At 32.1% G+C, this 19,564-nt stretch overlaps 12 protein-coding genes across 12 annotated transcripts; 5 read left to right on the top strand and 7 right to left on the bottom strand.

Moving 5' to 3' along the window:
* Positions 1–775: 775 nt before the first annotated feature.
* On the top strand, positions 776–1,720 carry EIN_344260 (hypothetical protein; the record flags this gene model as incomplete). The annotated part of the gene is made up of 2 exons (XM_004255219.1): positions 776–1,104; positions 1,222–1,720. 2 exons carry the CDS (start codon positions 776–778, stop codon positions 1,718–1,720), a joined length of 828 nt encoding a protein of 275 aa, XP_004255267.1.
* A 211-nt stretch (positions 1,721–1,931) lies between these two features.
* On the top strand, positions 1,932–2,555 carry EIN_344250 (hypothetical protein; the record flags this gene model as incomplete). Its single annotated transcript, XM_004255218.1, has 1 exon — positions 1,932–2,555. The coding sequence occupies one exon, from the start codon at positions 1,932–1,934 to the stop codon at positions 2,553–2,555; it is 624 nt and encodes a 207-aa protein (XP_004255266.1).
* A 49-nt stretch (positions 2,556–2,604) lies between these two features.
* On the bottom strand, positions 2,605–3,453 carry EIN_344240 (hypothetical protein; the record flags this gene model as incomplete). Its single annotated transcript, XM_004255217.1, has 1 exon — positions 2,605–3,453. The coding sequence occupies one exon, from the start codon at positions 3,451–3,453 to the stop codon at positions 2,605–2,607; it is 849 nt and encodes a 282-aa protein (XP_004255265.1).
* Positions 3,454–3,986: 533 nt separating this feature from the next.
* On the bottom strand, positions 3,987–4,457 carry EIN_344230 (eukaryotic translation initiation factor 5A, putative; the record flags this gene model as incomplete). Its single annotated transcript, XM_004255216.1, has 1 exon — positions 3,987–4,457. One exon carries the CDS (start codon positions 4,455–4,457, stop codon positions 3,987–3,989), a length of 471 nt encoding a protein of 156 aa, XP_004255264.1.
* A 1,019-nt stretch (positions 4,458–5,476) lies between these two features.
* EIN_344220 (hypothetical protein) lies at positions 5,477–6,115 on the bottom strand (the record flags this gene model as incomplete). The annotated part of the gene is made up of 1 exon (XM_004255215.1): positions 5,477–6,115. The coding sequence occupies one exon, from the start codon at positions 6,113–6,115 to the stop codon at positions 5,477–5,479; it is 639 nt and encodes a 212-aa protein (XP_004255263.1).
* A 65-nt stretch (positions 6,116–6,180) lies between these two features.
* Positions 6,181–7,065, bottom strand: EIN_344210 (hypothetical protein; the record flags this gene model as incomplete). The annotated part of the gene is made up of 2 exons (XM_004255214.1): positions 6,181–6,444; positions 6,628–7,065. 2 exons carry the CDS (start codon positions 7,063–7,065, stop codon positions 6,181–6,183), a joined length of 702 nt encoding a protein of 233 aa, XP_004255262.1.
* Positions 7,066–7,721: 656 nt separating this feature from the next.
* EIN_344200 (sphingomyelinase C precursor, putative) lies at positions 7,722–8,794 on the bottom strand (the record flags this gene model as incomplete). The annotated part of the gene is made up of 2 exons (XM_004255213.1): positions 7,722–8,352; positions 8,517–8,794. The coding sequence occupies 2 exons, from the start codon at positions 8,792–8,794 to the stop codon at positions 7,722–7,724; spliced, it is 909 nt and encodes a 302-aa protein (XP_004255261.1).
* A 790-nt stretch (positions 8,795–9,584) lies between these two features.
* On the bottom strand, positions 9,585–10,493 carry EIN_344190 (hypothetical protein; the record flags this gene model as incomplete). The annotated part of the gene is made up of 3 exons (XM_004255212.1): positions 9,585–10,016; positions 10,085–10,214; positions 10,435–10,493. The coding sequence occupies 3 exons, from the start codon at positions 10,491–10,493 to the stop codon at positions 9,585–9,587; spliced, it is 621 nt and encodes a 206-aa protein (XP_004255260.1).
* Positions 10,494–12,089: 1,596 nt separating this feature from the next.
* Positions 12,090–12,779, top strand: EIN_344180 (methylene-fatty-acyl-phospholipid synthase, putative; the record flags this gene model as incomplete). The annotated part of the gene is made up of 2 exons (XM_004255211.1): positions 12,090–12,481; positions 12,536–12,779. The coding sequence occupies 2 exons, from the start codon at positions 12,090–12,092 to the stop codon at positions 12,777–12,779; spliced, it is 636 nt and encodes a 211-aa protein (XP_004255259.1).
* A 484-nt stretch (positions 12,780–13,263) lies between these two features.
* EIN_344170 (GTPase activating protein, putative) lies at positions 13,264–14,397 on the bottom strand (the record flags this gene model as incomplete). The annotated part of the gene is made up of 2 exons (XM_004255210.1): positions 13,264–14,138; positions 14,370–14,397. 2 exons carry the CDS (start codon positions 14,395–14,397, stop codon positions 13,264–13,266), a joined length of 903 nt encoding a protein of 300 aa, XP_004255258.1.
* Positions 14,398–15,670: 1,273 nt separating this feature from the next.
* EIN_344160 (eukaryotic translation initiation factor 5A, putative) lies at positions 15,671–16,141 on the top strand (the record flags this gene model as incomplete). Its single annotated transcript, XM_004255209.1, has 1 exon — positions 15,671–16,141. One exon carries the CDS (start codon positions 15,671–15,673, stop codon positions 16,139–16,141), a length of 471 nt encoding a protein of 156 aa, XP_004255257.1.
* An 810-nt stretch (positions 16,142–16,951) lies between these two features.
* EIN_344150 (hypothetical protein) lies at positions 16,952–17,856 on the top strand (the record flags this gene model as incomplete). The annotated part of the gene is made up of 4 exons (XM_004255208.1): positions 16,952–17,089; positions 17,136–17,184; positions 17,352–17,400; positions 17,490–17,856. 4 exons carry the CDS (start codon positions 16,952–16,954, stop codon positions 17,854–17,856), a joined length of 603 nt encoding a protein of 200 aa, XP_004255256.1.
* Positions 17,857–19,564: the final 1,708 nt, after the last annotated feature.

Below are 19,564 nucleotides of genomic sequence, written 5' to 3'. Positions count from 1 at the left end.
TTTTTGAAGACAAAGAAATCATTGAAGAGCAAGTTTATTTGTGTCAGCAACATATTCGAAATATAACTTAATGAAAAGAAATTACAGATAAAAACAAATAAAGAATGAAACGTTTTTACCATACGAAATCACTCGAAATATTCATTACATTTTTTTGCTCTTCCAAAATCTTTTCGTTGTGAATTTTACTTGGAAATCTTCCATAAGTTGTTTGTCGAATTCAATAGAAGGTATGAAACGTTCCAAAACAACAGCTTTGTTTTTCTCTTGCATAATATTTTCTGACTTGTGGACAACATTTCTTTTTTGGCTTTTATTTCATTCCCATAAAACATTTGGTTGTAAATATTAATAATAAGTAATATTTTAACTATAATTATATAATAAATAAATTCTTATTGGTAGAAAAAAAAGTAGTGTATCAACCCGTCTCAAATGCCGAGTTTTTATTTGAAAATAATGAGTCTAATCAAATGTCGAAAAAATATATGGAACTTAGAAACATAATATCAGATTTAGCTTTTGCCTAATTTAACGCGAGTTTTAATTATCAATAACATGTTTTTGAACCAAAATTTCTTCGTAAAATTTTGATTTTTCTTTTGGAACAAGGGCAAAATCGGTTAGGTATTCAATGGGTTGAAAAACACCTGATTCCACACTCAAACACATCTTAAATTGTATTTGTTTGGTATTCCAAAGAAAATACAAGAAACAAGAAAAGTACAGGAATTTTCATGAAGGTAATAAAAAGAGACGAAAACTTTCAAATTCAATGAAAACATCGACAGCCAAAACAGTCCCTCTATTTCACGAGTTCGATTCAACACCAATTGAAACGTCGTCAGACTATCGACTGAAGCTTTGTTTCTGCCCACTCTGTTCGCATGGATTTGCTGCATTTGGCCCTACTGACTGTCGAGGTATCATCTCTTGGCAACACATATGCAGGATCATACTTTTCTCACTGACTGTCAAGGAGAATCCAAAGAAGTTCTTCAGTTTAAAAGGGGATATGCTACAGTTTATAGTGGAGCATTGGTACCTCTTTCAGAAACTCCAACAATTTCGAACAAGTCCTTCCAAATGGAAAAAGGCCTTTTTGTTTGTTTCTTTTGAAAGTCGATGTATATATATATGTATACCTTATACGAATAAAATACTAATTACGACACATTTACTACTTTTCTTATTAAATAAATAACCATCGCTTATACTCAGAGACGCGCTAAGCCACTCAACGTTCTTCGAAAGTGGAACAGGTAGCCTCAAAAAGCCGGGGTTTTGGAAACTGACAAACACGGCAACTCCTTGGGACGACAAAACCGATTACTTTACGCGCCCAATACCAACAAAATTGGAGATGCAAAAGACAGTGGAGCTCTCATCCACGGAGGAGAAGTCGATGATTTCTCAATTCTCAAAAGTGAAGATCGAGAAGTATTGTGTTGATGCAAAACAATCATTTGCGAACGCACTCAACTCACTTCAACGGCAGATGAAAGCTTCTTCTTGTGAAGACTCATTCAATGTCATCAACCAAATGAAGGAAGTTCAAACTGTTCTAGCCAAGACGGACTCCATCCTCGCGCAATTGAAGGAAATTAATTGCGTTCAAAGTTCGCCAATCCCTCCCCTCAATCAACAATTCATTCTTCCCCCTCTTCAACTCCCCGAAGAGCCAAACCCCTTTGAAAGTTTTAATCCACAAATCTTCTGATTCAACAGAAATGCTTTGGGGTGAGTCCTCAAGCCAGAAGACTTTGATTTCTTTGTGTATTTCATTTCTTGTTACTATTTTTGTTATATATAACATTTTTAATGCTAATATCAAAATAGAACACCCAAAACGAAGAACAGCGAGAGGAAAGAGAAGAGTAACAAAGTGAATCGGTGATATTAAAGTGGCTCAACTGTGAAATTTAGAGTGAATGAAGCTATTGGTGTGTCTTCTAGTTTTTGCAGTGGGCGCGTTGTCGTATGAAATTGAGTATATCTTCAAAGACAACAAGTTATGCAACAAGTGGCACATCTACTCGACCAATTCAGAATGTGAGTTTGTGGAGATCAATGAAACCATCTTCTACAATGGTAGAATACTTGACAGAATCTCTTTTGTTAATGAAGAAGAAGTGAACACCACCGTCTACCTGTCACTTCAATTCTATGTGTACTACCAAGCTGATGATAACAATACTCGACTCTTCAAGGTGGAACTCAATGAAACAAGTGTTGATGCCAAGGAAGTCACTGTCGCCAATTTTACAGCAACCCCAAATAGTGTCCAGGCTGTTGTCGTCCCCATCACTAAGAACACTACTCAACTTGTTTCGCTGTATGTTATTGAAGCAAATGGCATCAAAGACGAGACGGTTTATTTGAAAGATTTGAAGTTTGCTGATACCCTTGAATTCATTGAGACATTGAACGTTGGAAGTTCAGTGGAAGGCAGTGACCAAGTGGTGTTTAAGCCGGTCGAACTGACATGCAAGAGTGGTTCTGAGCACTTAGTAATGTTGTTAGTAGTTATGATGCTCTTTGCCTTTATCTTCTAATTCATTAGAATTTGTTTGTATGTTGCACGAGAACAAAACCAATAACATATCAATGAGTTAAATACAGTTTGACAATATCTTTGTTTGTGACGAATCCTTCCTTCGTCAAATTGTTCTTCGCTTTTTCCTTTCTATAGAGCGTGAAGTAAATCACAAAGATAGAAACAAGGAGGACAACGAGAAAAGCAATTGCCAATCCAATTGCAACAGCTATCCCGGTACTAAATGCACCATTGTCACAACATATATTCCCCTGTTGATCATATGAATATCCACCTTCACACTCATAACAAGCAGTTCGGTCATAACTGACCTCCCCATGACATAACTCACAACTCGTCTGATTACTTTCGGGCTGATAAAGTCCCTGAGAACATGGATAACACACTGAACTCCCATTCGACAACAAAAAGTAATAGCTGCCTGAACTACATTGTTGGCACGACATAGATCCAGTTAACGAGTACGTCCCAGTTTCACATAATTCACACTGAGTCGAACGCAATCGATTTGAGTATGTCCCGGGTGGACAGTACATACACCCTACCTTTCCAGTCTCATTCTGGAAACTCCCTTGAATGCAAAAGTTGCACGACGTCGCACCCGTTTTGTTCATAAAAGTCCCAACAGGGCACTTGATGCAACTTGATTGTCCAGACATATTCTGGTAAAGCCCTTCATCACACTCAAAACAACTCCCATTTGTTGCGCTGTTCGAAAAAGTCCCAGGAGAACATGCTACACATGCAGATGTCGTGTTGTCAAATGAATACCCGTCTTTGCATGAATTTTCATTGGCGGCAGGAATATTGATGTCACTTGAAACTAAAGAGACTGGTGACCCGTTTGAAAAATACAAATAGAAGTAAAGTAATGACAAAAACAATGGATTCTTCATCTCAAGAAATTATACGACTTTTTAGTTTCTTTGGAATTATTTGGAAAATTTGAAGTCTTTCGATTTACCTTCAAAAGAAATTTCTGTTGACTTTATTAAATTGCTTTTTATTAGTTTATGAAACTATTCTTTATTTATTTATAGAAATTGCTATCTTCTTATAGTTTTATCAAATGAAATCTTATTATTTTTTTATATCATAATTATTAATTATTAATTATTTTGGAATTAGAACATATTAACTTTTTCTGAATAAAAAGTATCATTTTTTAACTTATGTTATGTGGTTTATAAGTTTCGTCCATATTGGGTATGAACCGATGTAGTTCTTGGTTTATAATTAATTTTTCATTATAATAATAAGTGCAAATATAAGACTTTATTCTTGTGCAGTCTATGACACTTAAGTGATAGACAAGACACACTATTATTTGTGTTATTATACAAAAACATTAATAAATAACATATTTTGTGTATTTTATAGAAACCAGAAATAGAAAGAGAAAGGTAGAAATAGTTAGTTGATTAATTGATCAAAGTTTGTCTTCCTTTGCCTCAACAACTTGCTCGACATCACCGTACTTCTGGACAACACAGACGACACTGTCCTTGTCAGCCATCAGCATTGCAATTTGCTTTCCACACTCATCACTTTGCATCTTCAAATCGTTTCGTGTTTGTCCATCAGCACCAAGAAGACTCAAATACCCGTCTTCAATGTCAATGATTGTGTATTCGCTTCGTGTGACAATTGGGACAAGCACGTCTGCGTGTGCTGGACACCCGTAGACAAGACGCTTTCCATTGAAGATGTCGATTCCAACAAGGGTCACTTTAGCATGTCCATGTTTCCCAACTTTTGTCTTGTTGTAACTGATGATTTTGCATGGGCTTTTCTCAATCACAACAAGTCCACCCACTTTCAGACATCCCGCCTTTGATGGGTAATACGGCTTTGAATTGCTTTCAAAGACTTGAAACTCGCTACACTCAACTGCTTCCATTTGGTGGTGATCAAAGTTGTTGCGCCTTTATATACTGCAGGACATCATCATCAACCAAATCTCTTTTTGATCAACAGGTATGGTCAATGCACACAATTTCTGTCACAAATAAGACTGAAAATACGGCAAATGCACCAATGTGTCAATTTGAAATGTCAGCACACCAGCCAAGAATGATAGTTCGCCCTCAACTCGCCTTCTCTTTTGTTCGTTTTGGAAAATACAGCCAATCAAATCCGTGTGAGGGCGTTCTATTTATATCCCCCCTCAACTCGTTGCGTTTTTATCGTATTTATTGTATCTTTGTGAAGTCTGTCTTCTATCATATCTTATAACACTTCATTTATTTATTATTACTATACTATCTAATTATAATTATAATAAAATTTTTTATAACTTTTGGTTAAATAATCTTTTTTTTATACTATACTTTATAATTAAACAAATATAAATTCATACCATGTTTTTAAAATTATTATTATATAATTTGTAATAATTAAAATATTAATAAACAATAAAATAAATTATTATTATAAATTAATGATAAATACTTTTTGAAAGCATTAATTAATACTAAAAAAAAACTATAATATAATAAAAATTATAAGTTTTTAAATACAAATGAATGGTGTTAATTAATAAATTAAAGCAATCAAAGTCCAAATTACAAGTTCATAACGAATCGAGTAATAAAAAGATTGAGGTGTTTGTAACTCAAAAATCATTCATGACTGAAACTGTCATTTATTCTTCAAACATCTGTGGGCTCGAGATGCGAACACACACCATAAGTCTCAAAAACTTAATGGAGGCCCTTCTCAAGCATCCTGTTGAGGTGATTTACATCGACAAAAACCCGGAAGCTAAGAAATATATGTTTTCCAAAACAACTGTAAGAGGTATTTTCCCACTTTTGTTCCACAAAGGGGAGTACATTGGAACTTACGAAGAAGTCGTTGATTTATCCGAGTCTAACCAACTCGCTGCTAAACTCGCTTAGTCACACTAACACACTTCAATTAGTCTTTTTTTGTTTTTTTCCTAATTGCCCGTTTTTTAGGCGCTGGCATTGCAACGTCTTTTGGCTTTTTGAGACTTTCAATTCGTACATTTAATTTTGCGATTTCATCATTCCGCTCTTGTAACTGACTTTGAACGGAGTCAAGCTGAATTTTTCGACCAGCAATTCTCTTTTCAACGAGATCAAGTTCTTTGGTGAGTCGCTCCAAGTCGTTTGTCTCGATTATTTCTTTTTTTGAAAGGTCATTTTTGACTTTTCTTTTCATAAGTCTTAGATTATGTACAGACAAACTTTTTGCTTTTAAGTATGCGTCAGTGTTTTCAATAGTCTTCATCGATTGCGCGAAATTGTTGATGATATTTTTTATATCCCTCTTCCAATTCATTTGGGCAATTTGGGACTTATTGTGTTTTTCCTTATTTTCATCAAGCCGCCTCATCACCTTTTCTTTCAGTGTGTCCAATCTTTTCGTTGACTGGGTGAACTCATCCAATATTTTCATTTTCAAATCGATAAAACATTGTGCGCTCTTTTGTAGTGTATTTTGGTTAACTTCCATTTTTACTACAAACTTTTCTTCATTTTTTTGCCTTAACTGTTTATTCTTTCCTCCCTCACAATCTCTTCGATGTGACATACTATGTAGTATTAATAAAACAAACCATAATAATAGTATCTCAATTACATGACTTAATCGCATTGTTAATTAGCTTCACTCACTTTGCTGACTATCACGTAGTAATTGTCCTTCTCAAATCCAGACTCCACAACTTTGCATTCGTGAATTTGATTGACCAAATTCTCCAACTCTCCCTTGACAAAGACGTGATAATACCGTTCATAGACCTTTTCCCCATCCTTTCCAGTCTTTGCCTCGGGCTCATTAATCTCTGACTTTTTCTCTTTTCCTTTTTGTAGGTGCCATTCCACCATCAAATCCTGTCCCTCACGTTTCTCGAATTTCGCCTTTCAATCAATCTCAATCAATAAAAATACCATAAACAAATAATAATAATAGTACAATATTTTATTTTACCAGAATTATAGATAACAATTATTAGAACAACTAATACAGTAAAATCACTATATATATTGTATTATTAACAATATAAATATAGTAAAATTATTATACCTAATAGTACAACAAACCTGTTCCTTTGCCCACACGGTGATGATGGCCTTTCCCCCGATTTTGAGTACCCTGACGATTTCTTGAATAGCCGCGACTCTTCTCTCTTCGCTGGAAAAATGGTGGATGACTGCCACGGATATAGCGAAGTCTGCAAACCCGGATTTCACAGGGAGGGCGAGAGAATCGCTTTGGACGTTCTGGCTGTGTTGATGAGCGACGGCTTCAAGAAGTAAATTATAGCATTGATCGAATCCAACGACTTGAATGTCCTTGTTCACGTTGTGATACTTCCCATTGCCACTTCCAACGTCAAGAACAACGGCGTGTGGCGGAAGTGATTTTAAAAAAGACTCCACTTTAGGCCAGCCCTTGTACCGCGTCTCGGAGAAGTGACTTGCTATCACCTCATAAACCTCGCGGACATTTTTGATTTCGACTTCGGGTGTCTCGCACATAAGTGTTCTCGTTGTCTTATTTATAGTTATTTATAATTTTATTCTAAAAAATTAGAAGTATTATTATTATAAACTCAATAAAAAATGTTCAATTATAATTTATTTTAAGACTATGTAAATCCCTTTTAAAACACTTTGCTAAACCTCTACCATTTTGTTGACATGGTCCTTCTTTGGGATTTGATCGATCCAAGTAACAACAATGTTGTTTGATTGGCTTTGTGGGAAAAAGGACCTGATGTTCTTTTTTGTCATCGGCATAGTGACAGTGAGAACAACATCAGATCTTCCATAAAAGTCCTTAAAGATAACGTCGTGCGGCAATTTTGGTCCGAACCTTTTCACTTGGCTGACTGATTTCATTACGAAAGCGACTGTGTTGCCCATCCTTTTTTGGCACACTTCAGTTTGCTCTTTATGCCTTTTCAATCTCCCTCTCATTCTTCTCATCTTCGTTCAACTCATTTCATTGATAAATTTCCATTACGTTTTGGTATTTTACTGTACTATTATCAATATTACAACATACTATTCTAAAAACAGAATAGTATGTTGTATACTATTTTATACTATAAAAATACAATACAACGCACCATTGTATTTTTTACAAAGACATATCATTCCCGTTTCCACGTGACGGTAAAATCGATTAAAAATCAATAAATAGTAAGTGTAGCCTCCACTGCGTAGTGGTCTGACATGAATGGGAACTTAGCTCCATGTGTCTCGAATTTTCTGACGACGCACTCATTGCACCCCATCACGTTTCTTTCTGTGTTGTCTGATACCCCAAAGATATAGTCGAGCCGGACGTTAGGTTGGTCTTTGCACTTTGAAGTGATGACGTCATCGACGGAGACGCCATCGATGACTTCGCAATGAGTCACTGGGTGATACTTGAGATGATCTACCAAATGGTCGTGGAAGTCAAAGCCGAAGTCCTTAGCTTTCTTCATGAAGACGTCGTACTCGGCACTTTTCCCGTCGACGTTCATATCCCCGCCAAAGATGACGGGGTACCGGTCATGTGCAATATTTTCTTCAATAAAATTGAAAGCCTCTGGAATTTGAATGTCTCGAGCAGTTCGTGTTGACGTGTTAGTTATTGGGTCTGAAGAATAGTCCGCTTGGAAATGAGTGACAAAAACATGAAGCTTTTTCGAAAATCCCAAATCAAGTAAAACATGAAGAATCCCTTTTGCTGCACATCCATCTGAATATATCCCTCGGGTATAGACAAGGTGATGACTCTTTACTATAGGATACCGCGAAATGATGGCAACCCCTCTAGTATTGAATAGTTATTTTATAATTAATATTCTATTAGTAATGCTATGAATATAATAATATAATAATATATTTAATTATTAAAATAGTAATAATTGGTGGTATAATGAAATATGGTATTTTTATTAACGATTATAATTAAATAGTTTAATTGAAGAACAAACCCATCGATGGGATATAGAGGACATACAGGTCGATGAGATACGACACTATAAGGTAATCCACGAAGAACACACTCTTTAATGAAGTTATCTCGTCGTGAAGTGAAACTCCCAAAGAGTTCCTCGCAAAGAATGATGTCGTAGTTCTCAACCACCTCGTCAAGAATAAGAGAAAGACGTTCGTCTTTGAAGTCATTACCCCTCGCGGTTATCATAGGAGGACGAATATACATGTTATATGTCAAAACACGAACTTCCTGGTTTCGTAACACGTTAGACATAATATTGTCATATTTCAAGTAATTTTTCTGTTACAACAATAAAAGAATCGATTGTCTATCTCTTCAGTCACTTTTTTATTTGATTCTTTATTTTTCATTGTATTTTGTGAATAAATAATAAATATTCTTTATAACAATTTTATTATAATTTTACTATAATTTTACTATTGAATTTCGCTTTTTTCTTTTCAAGTAAAAAGGTTAAAAATTGTAACCTTTTTACTTGAGAAATAAGTTGAATTGTATTTTGAAACGTCAATCATAGTTATTTGACACTGTCATTAATATAGTTGTTTTATAGTTTAATAATAATAACTATTAGTTTGAATTAAAATATATAGTAATTATATAGTTCATTTGTTCTTAATAAAAAAGTAAAATTTGAATAATCATTTTTTTATGATTTACTGACTAATAGATTTTGTTTTAATAAAATAATAATTAATAACCAATGACAATTTTCAAAAAAAAGATGATGATATAGATTAACACTTAGAATAATTCCGTTGTTTTTAAATTGACCTGTTTTTACAGGGATATAAAGTAATTTTTTGATGTTTTACCATTTTTAGCTTTTGTATAGTTTTTCAAATAATAAATATTTAAAAAACTGGAAATATATTTAATAAACTCGAGATTTCCCGATTTTTCAACCACTTGAATTTTGTTCAATATAATTTGAAGTGTCAAGAAAAACATGATAATAATAACCATATAAAATATAGTAAAAAAGTTATAAATGAATTATTCCAACGAAACGAAATCATAAAAGTTGAATTAAAACATGGACTTAGCAGCATCCCGTTTTCTTTGGTTGTTCTTGTAAATCGATTTGCACTGAAGGGAGTGGTTCCTGTTGAGGTACATCTTTTTGTCTTGACGCGACGAGTGTTGCCGCCTTTGTGAAAGCCGAGTCAACGTTCCATCCCGTCTTTGCGGAGCACTCGAAGTACTCATACCCGCTTGTCACGCACCATTGACGAAGCTGTTCAGTTGACACCGCGCGGTTGGCGGGTTCGCAGTCGACTTTGTTGGCGATCACGACATAAGGGAATGTCTCCGGATCGCTAGGGTTTCCTCCGCTAATGAACTCCTTCCGCCACACTTCCAAGTGCTCGAACGACTCGACTACTGTCACGTCACACACCAACATACAGACATCAGCGCCTCGATAGAAGGCTGTTCCAAACGATGCAAAACGTTCGTGCCCTGCTGTATCCCACTAATAGATAAGTTTTATTGTCTCATTTTTGGTTATTATGAATGCATGAAAAATTTAATGAAACAAACAATTTGAAGGGAGGACTGTTTTTCATTGATAGTGATATCCTTGGTCATAAAATCAGCACCTATTGTTGCTTTGTACTGACTCGAAAACTGTTTGGTGACATATTGGTTGAGTAGAGAAGTCTTCCCAACACTGTAGATGAATATTAATTTTTTTATACTTCGATAAATACCACCAAAACTCTTATTGTCTTTTAACAGATGGAATTCGACGATAAGTAAAAATAATGTAAACTAAAAAGAACTAAAAACGTAACGGTGTATTGATATTTTTTTGAAAAATTTTTATTTTAAAACACTGCTATAATGTCGTAATTAATTAATGAGCAATTATTAACAACTAAGCAACAAACCCTGAATCCCCTAAGATGATGATTTTATACAGATTTTTCTTCTTGCGACTTGGGTTCATATCTTCTGGAGTTTCCAGTTTTTTCTAGTTTTTTATTTGAAAAGCTGTTCGAAAAGTTTTTTGTTCTTCTTATTTCTCTTTAGTTCTTGGACTCTTCTTTTTCTTCATCAAAAGGTTGGGATTATTATTCATGTATAATTAGTTTCTAAATCTCTTTAATTTCACAAATCTGTTGAACTACTTTGTTTTATCAAAAATAACAAACACTTTTGAAATTTAATTCATTACTATGATCGTATTCATACACTTTTGGGTCGAAATAATAAAAAAAATTAAGCTAATGAAATAATAATTCCAAATTCGAAGAAAATTCACTAAAAAATTCTAGATCCAACTATATATTATTTATAATAGTTGTTTTTAACTATTAATTCCAATTTAATTTATTATACAACACAATAGTATGGACACTTTTATGAAAAATTTTTTCACACCAAGTTTTCAGGTTTTTTTATTTCCTCAATTTAATAATATTATTTAGTTTTTTTCAAACGTGAAGCGTGATGATGAGATTGTAATCGATAAATTTTGAACACTTACAATAATTTTTTGTGACATATTTTTATCAAATAAATCGGGATATTATATTTTGGATAAATAAAAAAATACTTTATGAAAGTTGATAAAATGATGATTTATTTTTGAAATAACATTTATAAAGACAAAAAAAAAAGTTTTGTAAAAGGTAACAGATAAAAAAAATATATTTTTATATAAAATCAGATATAATATGCGAAATACATTTTGTTAACAAAAGTGTAATCTGTCATTTTTTTTTAAATAAAATTTGCATCTATTTTTCAACTTGAAAAAACACAACTCAAAAAATAATTCGTCATTTTCATTATTTCTTCCCAAAAGTGTTCATATTGATATTATTATTAAATACTTATAATATCATATAGTTAAATTGTAGTTTGTAATATTAAACATGGATATTTGTTGTGTTTATGGTTTATTATATTAGTGTAATTATTTCATAATTGGTGACTTATTTTATATATTTACTTGACAATAATTATTAATAATTAATACCCTTTTTTTCTGTTTTACCAAAAAGAAGGAAATGCCTATTAAAATAAATAAAACACCCAACCGAACAGCACAATTAACAGTCCAAAATGCCCATAGAAAGGCCAACCAATCAAGTTGATTAAAAACAAACTTAAATATATAACTATTATCAATAATAAAATAAATTATATTTCTTACAAACCAAAACCATCACGATAAAATTTATTTAACTATCGCTGAAATTGTTATTAAAAAAGCCCAAATGCCTTAGAATACTCCACAAGAGTATTTGGGTTTAAACTCATATAGTTGGTCATTATTTATGTTTATAACACACCACAATATCTCTAAAAAATGGGAAGTTGTAAAACATTTTTTAAAAACTACGGAAGAAATTCTCTTTCAAAAAACATCAAAAAACAATTCGCCACATTTGATTTTATATCCATTTTTGCTTAGACAATGTCCTTTTTCACAAACAGCCCTTTTCATTGTTACTCTTGTTTCTTTCAATAGTTTAGATATAGTTTTATATAGTTTGTGTTTGATATATAAGTCAGTGAAGATCACATAACCAAGACAATGTTCGACTTTGTGATGGACGGGTATGCAACAATTTCTGCTTTTCTCATCTTTGCTTCTCCATCCGTTTGGAACACACTTGGACACCTTGAATATAACAGTGGTAAGATCAGTGCTTTATTTAAAGGGAACAAAGAGAATGGGTATAGACTAGTGATGTTTATTATCATTTTTATGCAAATCATAAGAAATGTATTCTACTATTTGGCTTGCATCTACTCTGTCCCTATGTTCCCGGCTATAGACAATTTCATGAATTCAGTACCTATTGTGATGGATTGCCTTGCTTACCCACTTTTCATTGCTGGATGGGTATTATCCCTTTCATCTTTTATGAGACTTGGGTTCAAAGGTACATATGAAGGTGACTGCTTTGGATTTTTGTTTGATGAGTTTGTTTTATTTTTATTATCTAAGTGAAGACAACGAAAAGAATTCATAGAAAGAATGATCACTAAATTCCCGTTTGACGGAACTGTCCCACACCCTATGTACACCGGTGGTGCTATGCTCTTCTTCAGCTCTGCACTTCATTATCGCACGTCAACAGGTCTCATTTTGTCCATTTTCTCTGTGATGGTATATGTCGTCTTTTCTTATCTTGTAGAACAGCCGTATACTGAACAGATTTATGCCAATAAAGACAAAGCAGACAAAGCAAAAAGAATGAGTTCAAAAAAGGAGGAGTGACTCTCAACAACTAAATAATTACTTTATTCTATTTTAAAACTCTTAAAATTTGTTATTTTAAACACTTGATATGAAATAATGTCTCAACTTTTAACACTTCAAATAACATCAAACAACATTTAAGTGGTTTAAAAAACGGGGAATTTGGTATTTATAGAATAATTTTCCTTAATTTCAAAGGTTTATATTAAATATATATTATATTTCACTTAATATCAAAGAAAAAAATACAACAACAGTGAAAATATATTCCAGTAAAAATTTGTAAATTAAAAAACTTTGATGTTTTTTTACTTTTTAAATTAAATCGCACAACAATTCTAATGAACTAGAATGTATACTATTTTAATTAAAAAAAATCATTAATATATATCGGGATTCAAATACAAAATTCAATAGATTTTCCAGGTCATCAAAATCCGATAACCCACCACAAGGAGCCAAAAAACGTTGAAAGGAAAGAACGAAAATACTTACAACATCATTAAACCGTTTGTACTGTTTGTTCGAAGTGCAAGAGGACGTTGTGAACGAATTGTACAGCTTTTTGGGACATCATCATCATTTCCATTTGATCTCTAGAATTTGCCTCGTACAAATTAGGAGCGACGACAATAGCGAGGTTCTGCAGTGTCATTTTGTTCTCGTCCTTATGTTTTGAGACTTTGATTAAAAGAGCGAAGAGCCAATCCAACAAGTCTCGATTCATTTGAGGCAACGTGCAATACCCATTCCAGCATTCCTCGATACTAGGTGCCTGGATTTGTGTAGAAGAAAGTGGGTTCAAACACAGAGTTGGTAATTCTCTGAACCAAAGTTTAATTAAGTTCGCGACTTCGTTGATCGAAAAGTCCTTTTCAATGACCAACTCGCCTTTCGACGTGTTCATTGCACCTTTCATCTCTTTCATCAAAAAAGACTGCCCAGCCAACCGGAAAACCCCTTCACTCCTGAAGCCATCCAAACGCATAAAATTCTCGTTTAAGACGGAAAGTGGCTTTGGGAGGTGATGGTCGTCTGCAGTCACCCACTCTAAATCACTTGGGTCGACTCCAAAGACCCCGTCCTCCCCACGAAGTCGGACGTTAAACGTCTCACTCTTTGCTGCGATGTGCATTGAAAAGGGGACAACAACATTCACTTTTTGCTTGAAGACGACGGTCACTGTAATCCGATGAGGAGTATGTGGGGAGACTTGCCCACTCTTAGGGGCAAATGTGATTGTGTAGTCTGCAGTGGTATAGTCGTCGACTGAGTATTTGATTTTGGTCTCGCTGTCGTTCTGAATAGTGAACGGTTGTGACGTTGTCGTGTAGGTCAGGTCGATCTGTTTTGTCGATAAATTGATTTGTGCGTAGTCTACTGGTCAGTCCTCATTTCGTTGTTTGAATTTGAAAGAGAGTAAAACAATTAATGGAGTTAATTATTTGTTATTAATTCATTTCTAGTTCTGGTGGTGGACGTCTTTGCTAATTGAAAGAATTGAAAACAAAATATTGTATGAAATCGTATCGACGCGCAATGAATCATGTAAATAAAGAGAGAAAGAGTTATCGTGTTACACATTAATACAATAAGTTAACAACAAACTAATGGGCTTCGATTTTGAACCACCCATGAACTGTTTTTTGAGAACTTTTGAAGCAAATTCTAAAAATCGAGAGTTTCAATTGGGGCGTTTTTAATTTGAATGGTGGAAACAGCATTATTCACTCGATGGCTATTTTTGCTCTTAAAACAGCAACAGAAGTGGTAAGTTATTACCAATTTTGGCAAACTCCTTTGTTGGGTGTTGGAGTACTATTTTATATAGTTTAATTATAGTTTTTATCTGTATAAATAATCTTGTCCTTTCATTTTCAAAATATTTGTTGTAATTTGGTTAAATTTTTAAACGGGATTTTTTTATATCAAATTATAATAGCTTTGTTAATTGCTTTGTTAATACAAATCTATATTTCAATTTGTTTTGGTATAACGAAGATAAAAGTGCCGAATTCAATTATTTCTTTTTTGAGATACACATGGTGAAATATGTCAAAAAATTAGTACTATAACATAATGAAATAGTTTTTTTATTACCAAAAAAATAATAATAATCTTGAAAATAAAACAACTTTTATTGAGTTAAAAATAAAATTACATGTAAATACTTAAAAATTTATTAAAATATATTATATAAATTCATAATATATTTATATTGGTTTTTACTAATGTTATTTATAATTACTTAAAAAAAATAAAAAAACTTCAGAATATAATTTAAAATGTCTAATTTCTTTATTTGGATGTTTTAACAATAATAATTAAATAAATTATTTATTATTTTAATTATAAAAACAAATTAATTGATCTATTTTTACTTGTTAAAACTACACTTTATAATATTTTTTTTAAAGATCTAATTCAAATCATATATTTTATCAAATAAATAAAAAATTAAATGTTTAATAGTTTTATATATAAAAATAATAAATAATTTACATTTTAATATTTTATTATAGTTTTAATTATAATTATAATTAGATAGTATAGTAATAATAAATAAATGAAGTGTTATAAGATATGATAGAAGACAGACTTCACAAAGATACAATAAATACGATAAAAACGCAACGAGTTGAGGGGGGATATAAATAGAACGCCCTCACACGGATTTGATTGGCTGTATTTTCCAAAACGAACAAAAGAGAAGGCGAGTTGAGGGCGAACTATCATTCTTGGCTGGTGTGCTGACATTTCAAATTGACACATTGGTGCATTTGCCGTATTTTCAGTCTTATTTGTGACAGAAATTGTGTGCATTGACCATACCTGTTGATCAAAAAGAGATTTGGTTGATGATGATGTCCTGCAGTATATAAAGGCGCAACAACTTTGATCACCACCAAATGGAAGCAGTTGAGTGTAGCGAGTTTCAAGTCTTTGAAAGCAATTCAAAGCCGTATTACCCATCAAAGGCGGGATGTCTGAAAGTGGGTGGACTTGTTGTGATTGAGAAAAGCCCATGCAAAATCATCAGTTACAACAAGACAAAAGTTGGGAAACATGGACATGCTAAAGTGACCCTTGTTGGAATCGACATCTTCAATGGAAAGCGTCTTGTCTACGGGTGTCCAGCACACGCAGACGTGCTTGTCCCAATTGTCACACGAAGCGAATACACAATCATTGACATTGAAGACGGGTATTTGAGTCTTCTTGGTGCTGATGGACAAACACGAAACGATTTGAAGATGCAAAGTGATGAGTGTGGAAAGCAAATTGCAATGCTGATGGCTGACAAGGACAGTGTCGTCTGTGTTGTCCAGAAGTACGGTGATGTCGAGCAAGTTGTTGAGGCAAAGGAAGACAAACTTTGATCAATTAATCAACTAACTATTTCTACCTTTCTCTTTCTATTTCTGGTTTCTATAAAATACACAAAATATGTTATTTATTAATGTTTTTGTATAATAACACAAATAATAGTGTGTCTTGTCTATCACTTAAGTGTCATAGACTGCACAAGAATAAAGTCTTATATTTGCACTTATTATTATATAAATTATATAATATTATATTATATAATATATAAAATTATATATTTTGTAATATGTAAAATTGTGTATCCATACATCACTTTCCAGTTTTTTTATTGGAGTGGATCTACATTCGTGTTCACCCAGTATAAATAAGGAAAGTGGGTGATATGGAGACGCACAGACAGTAGCTTAAAGGTTGACTTTCTTCAAAAAACATTTTATATTTGTAGAGGTGATGGAGATTGTCAATGTTAATTAAACAAATAATTTATTAATATTTAAATTATATTATTAAATAATTATATAATTAAGTATTTTGCCACACTGTGGCAGATAAATCCTAGTTATAAATAATTACAACAGTTGGATTTTTTTATTTTATAGGAATAAGAAATATTAAAATTTAAAAAAAATAAAAACAATTGAATAAATTATTTCCGTTTAAACTATCATTTAAAACGGTTGTATTATAGTATTAATAACATATTGAAACTATACAACTACCCGAACAAAGTCGAATTAATGTTATAATTAAAAACTTTATAAAATTAATAATATAAATACATAACTACCAATTAATTATACATAAATTAACAATGAACCATACAGCCCTTCTTTCTTCGAACAGGGAAACTGAAAAAGAAGGCGATGACTGAAAAAGTGGACCATCTTCTTAAATTTTTAATTATCGGGGATACGGCTGTGGGTAAAACATCGATCTTATTGCGTTACACTGATGGGACATATACTGATGAATTTATCACGACTGTCGGAGTTGATTTTAAGGTTTCTTTGTCAGTGATATAATATCGAAAACACGACTAATTGATAGGTTAAAAAAATGGAGCAAAATGGAAAGAAGCTTAAAATACAAATTGTTTGTTTTTAAATCACGTTTATTGCAATAACTTGAAATGAGTACCATCACATCAAGAAAAGAGTATTGACTTGTAGTGGGACACTGGTTTGCAAGTTTTTCTATTTATTCGATTTAACCATATAATTACTATACAAAAACTAATTGTGTGTCACTGAGTTATTAACTGAGGTCTAGCTGGACAAGAAAAGTTTCACACGATCACACAGTCATATTACCGGTTTGCCTTTGATATTACAAATTCATATGATAGAGGCTCTAAACTATAATTATAAGTAATTAAACTAATAATTAATAATTAACATCAAGAGGGTCACATGGAGTGATTGTGGTCTACGACTGCACTGATGTGAGGACATTCGACAACTGCAAGGGGTGGCTTGAGGAGACTGCAAAAGAGACGGCGAACTCTGCTGTCAGGCTGTTAGTTGGAAACAAGTGCGACATGCCAAAACAAGTCCCAACAGAGAAAGGTGCGTCGTTTGCAAAGGCACAAGGAGTATATTTTATGGAGATCTCTGCGAAGAGTGGGATGTATGTGAACGAAGCTTTTCAACTTGTGATCGATGAAGTGTTAAAAAAGATGTGTGGCGACGTCAAGACTGGTGGGGCACAACAAGTCGAGATCGGACGAAAGGAGCAAGACAAAAAAAAGAAAGCATGTTACCTTATTTAATCGTTTTGTTTGAAAAGAGTGATTTTGTTCAACGTGTTTGGTTTTTTTAATTTGAGGATGCCATTGTATAACTTTACTTCTCAAATCGGCATGTTTATCGTATGAAGTTTGTATTAGTAATTATATTAATTACTTATTAGTATGTTATTAATTAGTTAATTGTGTCGTATTTAATAGAATGATGCTTTAAAAGCGCTACATAAAGTTGTCTTGAGTTAATGCACGTATTATGTAACATAATCGTTGAACGCTTATAGCTGTTCGGCGACTTCACAGTCCTTTTGAAAATCGCCGACTTTTAGTCGTCTTTAAAGTCGCTGACCTAAATATTTAGTTAAATAATTATTTAAAATACCATTTATCACGGAAAAGAAATTGAAAAAATCAACCATATAAATTTAATATAATTATTATTAAAAAATAAAATAAAACAATTAAGTCCCAATTATATCTTCTCAAATCATTTTTTAAATTATATTTCTATGATTATAATATAACAAATTATAACAACTATTGTGTTTTTACACATTTTTGAGACTATAATTAATATGGTATAATTTATTAAAGTTAATAGTTATTTTGTTCTAAAAGAAGTTGGCGACTTTTGAAGGGACTCAAAAAGTCGCCGACTTCTCAGTAATATCAAAAGTCGCCGAACAGCCATAACTTGTCGTTAATACCATAAAACTGATATTTTCTTGTGTTAATTATTTGACATTTGTAAAGTTTTGTTTTCTATTTGTTTAAAAAAACTCAAAATATTTATAGTTGATTTTTAAATTAATTAATAGTTGTTTACATTATTTTTAAAATAGATCAGTTAAAATAAATCTTTTTAATAGTATGTTTTATCATAATAAAAAACCTTTTTTACAATTAATACGCACTGACAGAAACTGTTTTATTATTTGAAAAAAAATACCATTTTTTAAAGTATGTGTAAAATAAGAAGTATTTAGTTTATAAAACCATTATCATTTAAAATTTAAAAAACTTAATTTCAAAACTGAAACACTATCTTTTACAACAACCTTAAGTGAAGTCTCAAAACAAAAAAATAAACAAAATATAAAAAAATGCTTTTTATTTGTGTAATTAATAATTAATTAATAATATAATAATATACTGGGATCACAGCCACTGAATTTCTAAATACCAATGGATAGTAGTCCCAATCCTTCTTAGAATTCAAATATACTCTTAATTATGAAATATGTAGTAAGGCTTATTGAATTCTATTATATTTGATATGTTCCTTTATAACTATTTGAATAAACTAAAATAAATTATAATGGGATTTTATATTATAACAGTATTATTATTTATAATACATTAAATTATATTGATATAGTTTTAATCAAAATGTATCAAAAATATAAAACAACAATATTTTGGTGCATTTAAACATTAAAATTCGGCATTTTCGTTATAAAAACAGTTGTTAATGATTTGCAATGATTTGTAAGTATTAATGTTGAAAAAGTAGAAGGTTGTATAACTTTTACTTCATATAATATAAGAATTACAAAGAATATTAATAATTTCATGTTTTAATGCAGTTTTTGTAAATTGAATCATAATAAACCTTACACACGAATGTGTGTTGTGTGTGTAATGACTAAGATATATTTATTGAATTTTTAGTGAATATTAATTAAGAACACAGAGTATCAGAAGCCAAGATATTTATAATAATATAAATAGAAAC

Source organism: Entamoeba invadens (genome assembly GCF_000330505.1).
Source record: "Entamoeba invadens IP1 unplaced genomic scaffold scaff_1105074724577, whole genome shotgun sequence".
Lineage (NCBI taxonomy): Eukaryota > Evosea > Mastigamoebida > Endamoebidae > Entamoeba > Entamoeba invadens.
This window is presented reverse-complemented; position numbering and strand designations above follow the sequence as displayed.